This window comes from Austrofundulus limnaeus, unplaced genomic scaffold (assembly GCF_001266775.1).
Source record: "Austrofundulus limnaeus strain Quisiro unplaced genomic scaffold, Austrofundulus_limnaeus-1.0 Scaffold17, whole genome shotgun sequence".
Classification (NCBI taxonomy): domain Eukaryota; kingdom Metazoa; phylum Chordata; class Actinopteri; order Cyprinodontiformes; family Rivulidae; genus Austrofundulus; species Austrofundulus limnaeus.
In genome coordinates, this window is record NW_013952419.1 from 1,067,821 (window position 1) to 1,083,350 (window position 15,530).

At 37.6% G+C, this 15,530-nt stretch overlaps 2 protein-coding genes across 2 annotated transcripts in view; one reads left to right on the top strand and one right to left on the bottom strand.

The window, feature by feature from the left end:
- slc47a1 (solute carrier family 47 member 1) overlaps positions 1-12,030 on the top strand; it is a gene marked incomplete at its 5' end in the record, with an annotated part of 13,481 nt that extends 1,451 nt beyond the window's left edge. The window contains 15 exon segments of the mRNA XM_014003203.1: positions 2,464-2,532; positions 2,625-2,773; positions 3,020-3,062; positions 3,450-3,494; positions 3,813-3,910; positions 4,540-4,637; positions 4,737-4,850; positions 6,845-6,912; positions 6,982-7,090; positions 7,195-7,270; positions 7,357-7,426; positions 7,547-7,679; positions 10,663-10,757; positions 11,039-11,143; positions 11,218-12,030. Of these exon segments, the coding sequence (XP_013858657.1) occupies positions 2,464-2,532; positions 2,625-2,773; positions 3,020-3,062; positions 3,450-3,494; positions 3,813-3,910; positions 4,540-4,637; positions 4,737-4,850; positions 6,845-6,912; positions 6,982-7,090; positions 7,195-7,270; positions 7,357-7,426; positions 7,547-7,679; positions 10,663-10,757; positions 11,039-11,143; positions 11,218-11,580 (1,635 nt within the window). The 3' untranslated portion in view covers positions 11,581-12,030.
- Positions 1-15,530, bottom strand: part of tmigd1 (transmembrane and immunoglobulin domain containing 1) — an 86,378-nt gene that overhangs the window by 12,908 nt on the left and 57,940 nt on the right. The gene's annotated exons all lie outside the window — the stretch shown is intronic.

The window sequence follows — 15,530 nt, forward strand, 5'->3', positions numbered from 1 at the left end:
TAATAATATGTTACCTAAAAACAATACAATCAAATAACTGACAGGCAATATAAGTAGCATCTAATAACCAAAACTGATGACAGAATAGCAAATTTAAAGAAAAAAGTCAAAGAACAATAATAGGTTTGTAGTTAAGCATTTAATTTCACCAGTAAACAAGTTTGACTTTTAAAATCAGACATTTTTTCCCCTGTCAGATTTGACTGTCACTCCCTGACAAATTAAAATCTGTTTTAAAAAATGAGACTTTCCGGTTCAAAAAATTGAAATGCTTTTTAATTTCTCTACCGATTTCTCAGACATTGTCAATCGCTGTGTGATTTGTGATTGATCACAGTCTTGGGTCCCTGAGGCGAGACATTCCTGCCCTAAACAGGACAACGACCCCTTTAAAATCCATTTTTTAGAAATCAATGAAACAGCATTGGACAAGAAAAGGTTTTTGCTTTAATGTTTGTGCCTTCAAAACACATTATGTTGTGTTTACTGAGCTGCTTGACATTTGAAGATAATTATCAAAAGTAGCATTTCATCTCACTCAGAAATAACATGCAGTGCTGCAGGATAAAAGATGCCTAAAAAAAAACCTCATCTCTTATCTTTGCCGTCATTAATTCTGGACTGGAAGTCTCTCCTTGTTAAACAAAAGGAAGTTTATCTCTTTGGTGATTGCATCAGATTTTCAATTTGATCTGTTTTTGATCCTCATGTTTAAATGTTCCTGGTCTAAATTCCAGAGATAATGTGTTTGCTGGTGTCTGAAAATAAAAAGATGTGTCCAGTTTATGGAACATGATAAAACGTACCAATGATTGAATGTGTTTTGTACACAATAAGTGTTCAATAAAATTAGAAAATACTGTTAATGCAAATTCTTTAGTCTCAAAGGAGAAGAAAAAAAGTCAACACATTTATTTTAGTTTGTGTGTAACTGTACAATGCATATCTTTTCTGTGCAACATACAGTATTTTTACAGACAATGATTTACTTTCTTGTATGAACTTTAGCACTTTTGTTAAGCCATATCATAAAAAATGGCTTGCGTTAAGCTCAGGTTTCACATGGGGCTTAAAGCTAAAGTTTAGCTATTTTGAAGAGGCTTTTTATAGAAAAGCTATAAAAACAAAATATCTAACCTGCTGTAGATAGTGAATTCCTTCAGTTTGACAAAACAGTCTATCTCTGACCATACTGATAAACTAATGAAGGCCAATCATGGCAGCAATACACAAGAAAAGACCCAAGATGCAAGCTTTGCAAAGCGTGTCAGATCCAGACAGATGGAGCACCATAACCAAGTGGCTGGAATAACATACAGGGTCATCTGTGCCGAGATTGGAGGTCCCAGAGTCAAAGAGGGAGACGCCACTAATGGTGGTAGAGAACAAAAGTGCTAAAATCCTGTAGGACTTCCAGATCCAGACAGACAAACAGGTGACGGCTAACCAACCGGACACTGTGGTGGTCGACAAGCAAGAGAAGAAGGCAGAGGTGATGTAGCAATCCCAAGTGACTGTAACATCAGAAAGAAGGAGCACAAGAAGCTCAACAAATACCAAGGACTGAAAGAGGGAGTACATAGGTTTTGGAGAGTCAAAGCATCAGTAGTCCCAGTGGTCATTGGTGCACTTGGTGCTGTGACCCCCAAATTGGAAGAGTGGCTCAAACATATATCACTGCAGGGCCCTCAGGAGAGCAGCCTCAATCATCAAAGACCCAACCCAGCCCCAGCATGGACTATTCACACCTCTGCCCTCCGGCCGGAGGTACAGAAGTGTGACATGCAGAACCTCCAGATACAAGAACTCCTTTTTCACAAGTGTCATCAGCTGAACAGCTGAACGTGACATTCTTCTGACTATTATTGTTGCACGTCAGACTGTTACTTGTTGCACATTTGCACATTACACTTTAAGAAAAGACTGTACAGTTCCCTTCTTGTTGCCATTATTATATTGTTCCCTTCTGATGTTATTATTCTAAGTTTAGTTTCTTTTTTTTAATCTAATCAACATTGTTTGTGTCCTTTCGGTGATGATTTGTTTCTTTTTTTAATATGGTTATCTCTCGGTATTCAAAAATGGATGACAAAGTCAGAATTTCATTGCTCAGGGAAACGTGTTTTTTCATCTGTGCACATGAAAATAAACACTTTGAATCTTTGAACAGATCTCAGGAACAATCTCAGAGATCTCTGTTCAGAAGAGCTCAGTCCTGGGAACAGATAAGTTATTGAATAGAACCGTCAAACTCCCAGGCCTCTGGTAAAAAACCCCAAGTTTGAAGGGAAGTGGAAAAGTAGGGCGAGCTTCAAGTTTAAACTGTATTTATGGCAATAGAAGAAAGTGTCTCATATAATCTAAACTGGACACATTTGTTACAGAGTATTTTAAACTGGCCTTGAAATCCAAGTAACTGACCTGTAACATTTTACTTTATGACTTTTGTTTCTTTCCTTTCAGACCATTAATGTGACCACTGTGGCAACAGGCTATGGTTTGACTATGGCTTGCGACACACTCATTTCTCAGGTGAGCACATCATCTTGTCTGTGCATCAGTTTATTGCACATCATAAAAAATAATCGGAAACATTTTAAGATTTTCTCACTTGGACTTTGAAGACATTCGGCAGTAAGAACATGAAACGTGTGGGGGTGATTCTCCAGAGAAGTTCCCTCATCCTGCTGCTGTTTTGTCTGCCCTGTTGGGGTCTTCTTATGAACTCTCACAACTTACTGCTCCTCTTGCACCAAGAAGAGGAGGTGGCCAGGTGAATCACTCTATTCTCTTTTAGACAAATGAGGAATTTCAGCACATTTTAATCTCAGCTGTAACATTTATCAGCAGTTGTGACATCTATATTACCCTATTTTATGTCTTTTATTGCTCAGCTTTCAATGCACATTCACCGATGTGTTATATGTATGACACAACCCCAAGTGTTGATTTCTTTCACTGCAGCACACTCTGTTCATATGAAGTCAGAAACATAATCTTATTTGCCTATTTATTTCAGAATTGCCCAGCTTTATTTGATGGTGTTTCTGCCAGCTGTTCCAGTGAGTAAAACTATATATATTTTTAAAAATTCTAATAAAACGTATTGCATACCGCTTTATTTCCAATAATAATGGAAAAACACTGCTTAGGTTTCCAATAAATAGCATTTATAGCTGTTTTTTCCCTCTGCTTACAGAAAAATTTAAATAAAGGCATTTTAAAGGCAGGATTTTATTGTTTCATCATATCTGTGCTAATATGACAAAATGCATAACAGCCTTGAATATAAGTGGAAAAAGTTTTGCAAATCATCCTCTTGTTTTATATTTATGTTTTCTACAACATCCCAGCTTAATTGGAATTGGGGTTGTATATAAAATCCCTCAAACATATATTAAAGTTATAATTTACAGAATTCAACATGGTTGTTTTTCTTTGTGTTACAGGCCATGTTCCTGCATCAGCTACAAGTTTCCTACCTACAAAACCAAGTAGGTTCATGTGTAGGCAAGAATCCTTCTGCTTTGCAACATTCCAGTTAGATTTGCTCCTTAAAAAAAACTCAGTAAATGCGCAGCATGTTGACCAGCAAAACAGGACAAAATTTGTTGTTTTGTCTTTCTCTGTAAAGAGAAAGAATATTACTTGTTATTTTGATTTGTTTTGAATATTTGTGCTAATTATGTACAAAATGTGTGATATGTTAGGACTTTACACCCTTACATGTGCTTTTCTTTATTATATAATCATGTTTATTCTGTGTGATCATCGTGTCTGCAAACTAATTGTGCATTTTACAACCTTTTTAGGGGATTATTCTACCTCAGATGTACACAGCTGCAGTGGCAAACATCTTCAACTTGGGCATCAACTACCTTTTAATCTCTGTTCTCAAGCTGGGAGTCGTGTGAGTGTGTCAAACATTTCCTAACTTTTAATTATCGATGAACTTTGTATTGTTTGATACATTATCAGACCTCACATAGTACGGCAGATCAAATGTGTTACTATAAAGATGAAAGAGTTCTGAAATGATGACTAGAAGTTAAGATGGAAAAACTGGGCCAGACTCTATCCGTTTTGTCTAATCATCTTTCTCAGAGGAGCAATTTGTTTTTTGTTCTGACACAGTCAGCAGTTCACTGAAGTTTATTATGTTTTAACCTTATTTAGAGAGAGAAGCAGAATAAGACAGAGAGAGAGAGAAGAGAGAACTGTGTCAGGAGTTGATCTTGTTCCAGCTGGACAAACATTTGAGTCATCAGGCCGTTGACCAATCAGGTCTCTCTGCTTGGGTTCGTTTTCCCCCTCCTCTTCTGTCCCACATCAAGCAGGGACTCCTGCCAACTATCAAAGGCTTTTCTGTCACACGGAGCTCCAATATGCAAAAAGACAAATGTAACTTGCAGTTTCTGGGTGATCGCTCTCCATGATTCTGCTCAGATTCAAGATAGAATCACAGCTGTATGTCCCCTAAACATCTGTCCATCCTTCAGTGGATTAAACAAATAAAACTCGTCTTTGATGTGTTTGCAGAGGATCAGCGGTCGCTAACAGCCTCTCTCAGATCATCATCTGCCTGCTGTTGTTTGGCTACATCAGATGGAAGAAGCTCTACAAACAGACATGGGGAGGTGAGATCCACACAGATGAGTAAATATGAACAAACCCAGTTTAAGTGGCTCACCTGGGTCTGTGGACTCATGCGCGATTTGTTTTGAAACCATCTGCAGGCTGGTCCACTGACTGTCTGCAGTCCTGGGACACCTACATGAAGCTGGCCATTCCCAGTGCCTGTATGGTCTGCTTTGAGTGGTGGGTCTGGGAGGTTGGAGGTTTCCTCGCAGGTGAGTTTCGAAAAAAAATGTTTCCATCACATCAGAGGACACTGCAATGACTAACATTAATTTCCTCCCTGAGAGATAACTGTAATCACTGTTTGCTTAGTTTTTAATCCTCTCTGTAAGTATATATATTTGCTTTAGGTAAATCCTGTCTGGATGACTGGAATTCAGGTGCAGTTATAGGGATGGGGTCACTGGGGCATATGCCCCAGCTAAAATCTGATTGGACCCCTGCAGTTGTGGGCAGCGCTAATCCAATAATTAGCTCCGCAGTTTCTAAAGCGCTCATGAAATTTTTAGGTGCACATCTTCAAAAGTGCTTATGCCATAGAAAAATTAGTAGAAGCTAATTTTAAAGCACAAGTTCAAGTTGACACTTACTAGCTGGCAATAATTCATGTACAATACATGCACAACACTACCAACTAGCAGTGTATGAACCCTCTTACAGCTTATTCCTACAACTGCCGATTGCTGGGGATGTGATTTCCTGAAACAGACCTTTGGCTCCTGGTGTAAAAATTAAAAAGTTGTTGAGGATTGCTAGTTCGGCTGCTTCTTTGTCTTTTTCTTTTGTTTGCTGTAGATTTTTTTTTATTAAAGAAGCATCAATAAAGTAATTTTAAAACTATTTATTGGAAAACTGAAGTGATTCATTCTGGGTACATGACGGATTTGATTTGTGACGGGAAATGAAAGCACGGAGTACTGGACACTATCTGCGAACTTCAAAATAAGAGCTTGGATTTTAAAGTTTTCCATGTAGTTGCCCCAGTTGACCACTAGATGTCAGTCTTCATCAGCATAACATCTTTAAATCATTTCTGCGTCTCTAACCCCATTGGCCGATTGTTGCTGTTGGACAGATCACGTGTGTTGTGATTCATTGACAGCCATACCTGCAGCTGTTCAAGATAATGATGACTAGTAGATAATTAGTTGTTAGCGGTACTGCATTTTAATTTTAGAAAGCGCAAATCTGCTTATAAATTATAAAAATTAGTAAGTCAGCTAAAGCGCAAACAAAATATTTAGGTCTGCAATTAGCGGATTTGCGCTTTAGCGGGCTGGTGCCCACCACTGGACCCCTGAAATGCTCCAGTTTTGTCACTCATCTGTCCAAATACTAGTGGTGCAAATGAGTCCAATAGGAAAGTCCAACAAGAATCAAGTTTACAGAAGTCTTCCTCTTTGGAACAATCCTGCATAAAAAGTCCATACTTAACAAAACCAGGGATTTTTGTACAAAGATGTTGAACAAATACTTGAGCCCTCGATGAATAGTGTGGCCTCTTGATGCCTCCTTATTCAGAAAAATCCTAAATCCCCCACTGGTTGAATTTATATTCAAAGTTCAAATGGAACAGGTAATTTTTATGCATACTTGTAAATTAAGAATGTACTCAGAAATTAAATTAAATGATCAGGAATATAAGACAAATGAATTAAATTTTCATTGTTAGTCAAGTGATTTTAAATATGTGAACAAACCTTCCCAAATCTTATCATAAATTACACATTCTTAAATTTAATATAGGTCTTTCTGTGCGGAGTTTACATGTTCAATTCAATTCATTTCAATTCAAAAATATTTTATTGATCCCAGAGGGAAATTAGGACCAGAAATTATGTTCTCCTCCTGCTTGAGTGGGTTTTCTCTGCGCACTCTAGTTTCCTCCCACAGACAACAACATGCACATTTCAGGCTCAGACCTTCCTTGCAAATAAATAGATCTGTGATCTCAGTGGGATTTGCCTGGGTAAATACAAGACAATAAATATTTGACTTAATTAGTTAGGGGAAGTATAACTTTTTTCTTTTAAATTTAAGCCTTGCTATCAAGAAATTATAAACATTTTATAGAAATTTTGGTCACTTTTGGACCTTTTTTTTTTTTTTTACCAGGTAGTGTATTTGTCCTCCTTTGGACATTTATTCCAGTGTGAGTTTCTTTCTTTAGCTTTCCTAACGGTCATAATGTCTAAATTTTCATCAGGTGGGCTCGGAGAGGAGGACCTTGCTGCCCAGCATATTTTAGTAGAAATAGGAGCTATAACTTACATGGTAGGCGTCACTAGTATCACATAAATACAAACCGTAACTGAAGCCAGTAAGTAAAACCTATGTTTGCAGTTCCCTTTAGGAGTCCATGCAGCTGCCTGTGTGCGTGTTGGAAACGCCCTGGGGGCTGGCGATACATCTCAAGCTATTGTCACCTGCAAAGTCACCCTAGTTCTATCAGGTACGAAGCACCTGTTCAGTGCTCAAAACACATTTGATATTTGTGTGAGTCAGAAGACCAACCATGACTTGTACATTTATTCAGATCTTATGTGTTTGCTGCAGCTGTGCTCGCTGTGCTCCAGGGTTTTGTCCTCGCTGGCAGTAAGTCCGTCCTTGGCTACATTTTTACCACTGATGTGTGAGTTTCAGTTCAACACTTCTTTTTTTCATTCTTGTACTGTGCAAAGGCAGCTCTGTTTGTTGATCTCATCGTTCCGTCTGCAGCAAAATTGTGTCGATCGTATCAGACAACTTGACAGTTTACATCTTCCTGCAGTTCCTCGATGCACTCCTGGTATGTTGCTGTTCTTGTCGTGTTTTACACTGATGCCTTGTGTTGATTAGGACACAGAATTGCTCGTCTGTTCTATAAAACCAGTGTCTAATTTTTGTGTCAAACTCTGGGCCTTTTCAGTGTGTCTGCTCAGGAATACTTGTCGGCACTGGGATGCAGAAAATTGCTGCCGTGTGCAATTTGGTGTCTTACTACTTAATTGGCCTGCCTGTGGGGGTGGCACTGATGTTTAAAGCTGAGCTCAGAATATTAGGTAATTTGTTCAAGTTTTGTATATGCCATCTCTCTGCCTGAATCTTGAGATAAGTTTTAGGTCTCAAAAATGGTTGTCACCGTTTCACCAACAGGTTTGGATTTTAATACAACCCCAATTCCAATGAAGCAAAACAACAAATCACTTTCAACCTATGTTCAGTTGAATACACTACAAAAACAAGATACTTATTGTTCAAACAAATAAATTTTTTGCAACTTTTCATTTATTTTGAATTTGATGGCTGCAACACATTCCAAAACAGCTGGGACATGTTCACCCCTGTGTTCCATCAGCTTTCCTTTTAACAACACTCAATAAGCCTTTGGGAACTGAGGACACTAAGTGTTGAAGCTTTGTGGGTGGAATTCTTTCCCATTCTTGCTTGATTGCACAACTTCAGTTGCTCAACGTTTTGGCATCTCCATTGTTGTTTTTTGCTCTTCATAATGTGCCACACATTTTTAATGGGACAGAAGGGACAGTACATATTACAGAAAATGCCAGAATTAGCTGCAGACGCTAGTTTTCATCTGTAGTCTAGTTGTTGATGTCTGGCTTAGCATGGTAGAGTTTTAACTTGTATTTGTAGATGTAAAGACAAACTGATCACTGACAATGGTTCTCTAGAGCAGTGGTTCCCAAACTTTTTATCTTCTGACCCACAAAATATCCATGGCAAAAACTTGTGACCCCAAATATTACTGGTCTGAGTACATGAACTTTGTTAATAACCCTAAAAACACAGGCTTTTTGACAATATAAACAGCTTATACACAAATATTAATACTTATTTATACTTATTTTGTGTTTTTGTAACAGTTWTAGGAAAATATTACACCAGCAATTATTTTATTACACTTTAAATTGATTTCTGGAGATTATCCAAGGTGCTTCATGACCCATAATTGGGTCCCAAGCCCAACTTTGGGAACCAAAGTGCACTGGTTCCCAAACTTTTCAGCTTTTGACCCACATAATAACAGTAGCAGAGACCTGTGCCCCCAGCTATTTTTGTATGATAAACATTTGTATCAGGTCAACAAAACATGGGCATGGTAACAATATTTTTTATACTACATTTATCCATTTTAAATATACTAACCTCACTCCTTTGTAACAACTAAGCCATAAATGTAATTAATTCAGAAAATCTTTTCAGGACCCCACCTTGATGTTTCGGGACCCCACTTTGGGTCCCGACRCCAACTTTGGCAAACACTGCTCTAGAGTGTTCCTGAACCCATGTGGTAATATCTGTTACAGAATGTCAGTTTTTAATGCAGTAAAGGCCCTGTCACACTAGACAACTTATGCCAACTTAAGAAACCTTTTTTTTACATCTAAATTGCTAATAAAAGTTATATATTTGATTTATTATAAATTTGATCAATTTGTTCAAATTACATTATGTACACGCCAAAAAGAAGCTTCCTGTTGATTTTTTCAATTCCATCTTTAATGTAGATGTATTTAAAATGTTCATGAGTTGGCATAAGTTGTCCAGTCTGACAGGGCCTTAAGGGATCAAAGCTCACAGCCATTCAATGTTGTTTTATGATATTATGGACTATAGATGATGAAATACCTTAATTCCATGCAATTGTGCTTTGAGAAACGTTCTGCATGCAGTTGTTCACAAAGTGATAAACCTTGCCTCATCCTTGCTTGGGACTGACTGAGCCTTTCAGGGATGCTCCCTTTATACACAATCATGACACTTATCAGTTTCCAGTTAACCTGTTTACCTGTGGAATGCTCCAAACAGGTGTTTTTTGAGCGTTCCTCAACTTTTCCAGGCTTTTGTTGCCCCTGCCCCAGCTTTTCTTGGAACATGTTGCAGGCATGAAATTCAACATGAGTAAATATTTGCAACAAACCAATAAGGTTTATATGTTTGAACATTAAATATCTTGTCTTTGTAGTTTATTCAATTTAAGATAGGTTGAAAAGAACTTGCAAATCATTGTATTCTGCCTTTATGTTTTACACAATGTCCCAACTTCAGTGGAACTGTGGTTGTAAAACAGTGCAACTCTTGTTATGTATTAAACATGTTACTTGTCTCATTTGTACTGGACATACATAAAAAGCTCAGTAACATATTTATTATGGAGGATTAGTTAATAAAATCTTTACAAAAATAACCATCAAAACAAGCTGCATGGTTGTGAGCCTTTCACAAGCAAAAGCTTTTTTTTCTCATAAATCCAGCCGTCAATGATCAGCATGTTGCCGTAATTTCTTTTAACGAGATCACAGAGCACCAAACATAATTCTTGTGTGTTTAAAGATCAGCACCCTTGGAATAAATGCAAAGTGAAGTTTGTAGTGTGCATTTAAATCAGGGGTCATTAGCGATGCCCACTGAGCTGATCTTCCACTTTTCTACTCATTTTTAAATTTTCTTCCCTGCAGTTCTCAATTTACCCCCCACCACAGTGGCGCTCTCCACTGTCCACTCAGACTGAGTGCTCCGTGGAATGCGCACACTTCTGTGCACACACTCATACAGTATTTTTTATCATCAGCACTCTTGTGCACACTGAAGCCTTTAATGCGTAATATTTGTGACAAGCATTTTATTTGTGTTTTAAAAATATGAAGATCATTTTTTCTTTATTACATTGTACCAGCCAGCTAAGGATGTTCAAATTAACTTAGATAATAATAGAAGGGTGACTGATGTATCTGAAGATGATGATAAATTTTAAATTGCTTTATTTTTCAATCTTCCATTGAGTAAAAATAAGTCATTGTTACTTGATGCAGGTTAAAAATGCCAACACTGAGTGGTTTAAAAATACATTTAGTACTATTCAAAATAATTAACTTTATCTTAACTTTAAACATTATTAATTTTAGACATTGTCGTCTTATCAAACACTAATGAATTATTCATACAACATGAAAATTGTCATATTTTTAAAATGTAAATATTTAAAATGTCTGAACAAGTCTGAATTTGTTTCTTTCCTCTTAGGTTTGTGGCTCGGGCTCCTAATTTGTGTTTTCATTCAGACCAGTTTCTTTCTTGTTCTCATCTTTAAACTCAATTGGAAAAATGTCACCCGAAAGGTGAGATACCTTTTTTTTTGTTAAATTTTAATGTTGAAATCAAAACCCTCCATCTACAATACATTTCTGCTGTATTCGAAATACAGCAGATATGTTTTTATTTTGGTTTAAATATAAATCTCTTAAAAACATTTAGACAATTTGAAATTCAATGTGCATGAAACCTTTGAAAAATTAAAACTGCGTACAAATACACGTATTTGTTTTTAGACTATGTTGTTTATATCATATCTAGTAAATTTAATCTTAAAATGTATTTGTCCATATTGAACATGTTTCAGGCTCAGAAGCGAGCTGGGAAATTGATAGTGGTGACACCTAAACCTCCTGTTGCTACAGTCCTAACTGAAGCCATGATGTCAGACAGTGCTCTCTGCCTGGACACGGTATGTTTGCGATTTTGGTTATGATTTTGAGGCTGTTTATACATTTATTAACTGCTTTTTTTTGCACCGTAAAGGCACAGCTGAACGGTGACATGCCTCCTAATAAAAAAGATGGTTACAGTCCTGTTATTACCAAAGATCTGGAGATGAAGGCGAGTCGTGAGTCGGAGGAAAAGAACATGAATGCAGGAGGGGCCGAAAGGGACGCTGAACAGAGCAAAACAAACACCATAGAAGAAGAGAAGCTCTCAACCTCTCAGCTGATCACGCGTCGAGGATTCACGTTGTTTTTCTCAGTTCTCATGRTGGCTGTAGGAGTTGTCTGCCACTTTGCTTTCCCTGTGCCAGAGCCCAGCCTCCAGAACAGGGCCAACTTTACCCTCAGCTGGGCCAACCACTCCACTCCATCACCGCTGAACTCCACCACAACCTTCTGAGCTGCGTTTAACCTGGGGTTGGTGACACCTTGTGGACTGTGCTTGGTACTCACGCCGTTATTTCAAGAGGCCACCGGGTTTATGTTGCGCTGTGCGAAATGCCTCAGTGCTGCACTGCAGAGCAAATGAAAGCAAATGGCACTGAAACTGGCAGGAAGAACAAAGGTCCTGCAGCACAGACTGGGTTTAACACACTCGGTCTGAGGGGCCTTAGTGGGACAACAAGGTCCTTTACCAATCCTTTTACTGAAACATGCTTTTATTTCCTGGAGGAAAGGACACTTTACTACAAAATAAATCTGATTTTCTCATGTATGCATGGTTTGATTAGTGCACTGTGATGTACTTGCCTACATTTTAACATGGAAATTAATGTAAATATTTGTAATACATGTGTAAAATTTACATGTAAATAAATGAGTGTATCTACACAAATAGAGGTAATTTTAATCCTCTTTGTGTTGATGATGATTCTGTTATAAAACGCTGCTCGTTTTCCAATAGAGGCCATAACCTCTATGATGCATTCCCTTCAAAGAAATCAGGACCTTGCTATACATGCTAATATTAGTTTCTTCAGTGAGCACAGTGCATCATACCTCAGTCTTGAGCTATTGACAAGAAACCGTTCCCCTCGTCTCTTTTCACTTGTTAATGATGCCCCAGCGTGTTACTGATTGCAGTCTCTGGAGGTAAGCGGGCCCAGATTGAAGGCTCTGTGAGGAGCCTGTGACAATATGTCTGCTGATGAGCAGAATGTATCCATGTATGAGTCCAACCTGATTTACATGTTGAATAATGATGCAGTTTTATGCATGTTTACGTGGATGTGACATATACCAGTTTGCTATAAAGGTGAGGGCTTGTGTGTGAACGACACAGGGAAGAACACACATTTTTATTATTAATTTTAAGTCATTAACATTAGTGAAGTCAGTACCCTTTGTAAAAAGATTTGGTTAGTGTTGCAAAAAATAATTAAGATGATTTTAATCATTGTTTTTGTAAGAAAAATCAGGGGAAGGTGCGGGATGTTTGAAGATGCGGCAGATTATTTTTATTTTCTTTGTTAAAAATCCCATTTTGCTGCACCAGAATCCAAAGTTTTAAACTTCGCGGATTTGAGAGAGACATCTCATGCTTTTAAATCATTCAGTTGGGGTCTATTTAAGTGGAACTGCAATGCTTTGGCCTGAATTCCTCGTTATTGCAACTCCACAAGCCCCATTTCCCCATTTTCATGGTGCATCTCAGATCAACTCGTTGCTGCCTCATTAAATTCAAATATGTAATTGTGCTAGTTCTATTACAACAAACCAATAAGAGTTACACTGTGCTACAGTGGTGCCACAGGAAATTACTTGCCTCAGTGCATGGTAACATTTCTGTTTTTTACTAAACATTTTAAAATGAAACGTCTACCAACCTGGTGCTGCCAGATTAGAGAGAAAACAGCCAACAGAAAGAGATGTTTTTAAGGTTTAAACTGATGCTTAAAAAGTCACAATCTCAATAATATTTTCTGTTTGTTTAAAACAATCTCAACTAATTAATTTTTAAACATGTTGTCAGGCAGATTGTGTTGAATTTCATAGACTCCTGTCTTTAAACTAAATTAAATGGACAGATTTCCGGCTGTAGTAGAGGATTATTGAGTAACAGGAGCCAAATAAATGTGAAAATAACAATATAAATTGTTTGCCATGAAGCAGGAGAAACTTTGTTCTAAGCGTCACACTGAGCAGCTACAGGTAGCTGGTTATTTGCTCCAACAGGTGATTGATATGCTCATTGTGACATGTCTCCATCCACTCTGCATGTTGCAGCACGAGCACACAGACCTTTCATTATCATCAAATTTGGCAGCACAGATCAAAGGAAAGAAAAATAAACGAAGGAGAAATCACACGCTTTCTGTTTGTGATGAAGGCACAAGCACATGCAGTAGCCTGAATCTAACAATAAATCATGTTTGAAACTGTAACATCCATTCAAACACTGGATACAAATATATGCCGTGAACCCCTCCTTCATTTTATATATGTTCATATAAGTGTCCGTTAGGTTTTCCATTTTTAAAAAACAAAACCTTTGTTTGTAGACGTGTAAAGGATTGTGTTAAGTAAAAAAAACGAACTGCTTTTTACAGTCGTCTGACAAATCTGAGCGATGGTGTGGGAGGTATGAAGGATTTACTGACACAGTGCTGCACTGCAGTGCCATTTCACTGAGCGACTGTGTCTGCAGTGCACAACAGTCATCCAGTACGCAGATGATGGAAAAAATGGAAATGTAGCCACACTTACAGCTAATTTATGCTAGCACTCAACTACCATTTGCTGATGTGTTTAAGGTCGGATCGTTTTTGCAAATCAGCATTTATAAACAAACAAAACAAAAAAGGAAACTTTTTAATATTTTCTACTCTACATTAATTTTGGTTGTAATTGTTGTCAACCTAGTGCTCAGTTTGTATTAAGAATTACTTGTAATTTAGCCAACAATTGCTAACCCAATGTTTTAGACATTGATTAAACTGCTTTCACAATAATTACGATTTTTATTTTTAACTGCCTATAGAAATGTGTTCCTTGCGTTGAATTCAATGTATTATTAAAAAATGTTACACATAAATAAATATGGGATATCTTCGACCAGGAAGGACGATCAGATTCAGCCTTCATTTCTGGAGTTTTGTGGGCCACATTCATCAGCTGCATGCAGAGCCCACTGATTGTGACAGCCTTCAGCGTGGGGGCAGTGATGCAAGACGTAAGCTGCCAACAAATGCAGACTTTGAAAGACGCAACTCCTGAACTGAGACACTGACAAAGTGTTGTGAAAGTTGTTGTAGTGTGTGCGGGGTGAGGAAAACACGTTAATGCAGTGTTTTTCAACCCTGGTCCTGAAGGCACACTTTTACTGCCTGTTTTAGATGTTTCCCTGCTTCAACACAGCTGATTTCAATAGATAAGTGATAAACAGGTTTTATTAAACTGCAATCATTTGAATCAGGTGTGTTAAAGGAATATAGGTTTTTAATTTTTTTTCTTTTTTTCTTTTTCTTTTTTTCATTGTTGCCTGCCTTCTCCAGTTCCACCAAGTATAGTAGTGGCGGTAATGCACTAAAACAGTCTGCCAACCGCCATTAAAGCAAAAGAAGAAGAAAAAGAAGAAGAAGAAGAAGAAGAAGAAGAAGAAGAAGAAGGAGGTGTGTTAAAGCAGGGGAACTTCTAAAACATGCAGGGCAGTGTGCCTTCAGGACCAGGGTTGGGGTACACCACATTAACAAAACTGATCAACAAAATATCAGCTGAATGATTCAGTCAGTGCCACGATCTTGTAATCCTGGGGCTGTGGGGTTTAAGTCCACATTGTGTCAGGAGGGGCATCCAGCTTAAAATAATTGCAGAATGTTTTACACAAATTCACTTAGTGACCTCTGCTGAAGCAAACAACAGAAACAACAGCATAGAAGCAGCAGTTTTAGTAATATTGGGCAATGTTTAAACATTTTGAACAATTAGAAGTTGAAGTCTGATGCTGTAAACTTGTACTATTGACTGTTTCAGTTTTATTTAGTCTTTTCTAAGCTGTTAACAATAACATATGGTTTCCTTCAAAAGAACTTAGTCATAATCCTGTGCAAATTGTATAAGTATTTTGTCATCACAATTATGCATGTTTCAAGGCTATGGGAGAAAACTGGAGTACTCAGCAAAACCTTATGAGCTGAGGCAAAAACACACAGACTCAACACAGAGCAATTCAAAATTCAACCTCAAAGCTGGTAAAAAGAAATATTTTCTATTTTTCATAAACCAAGAAAAAAAAAACCACCGATATGAGTTTTGAAGAAACCACCCAAATTTTATGTTCCATAGTATCAATTAGTCTTTTGAAGTATATTTATGACACACACACACACACACACACACACACACACACAC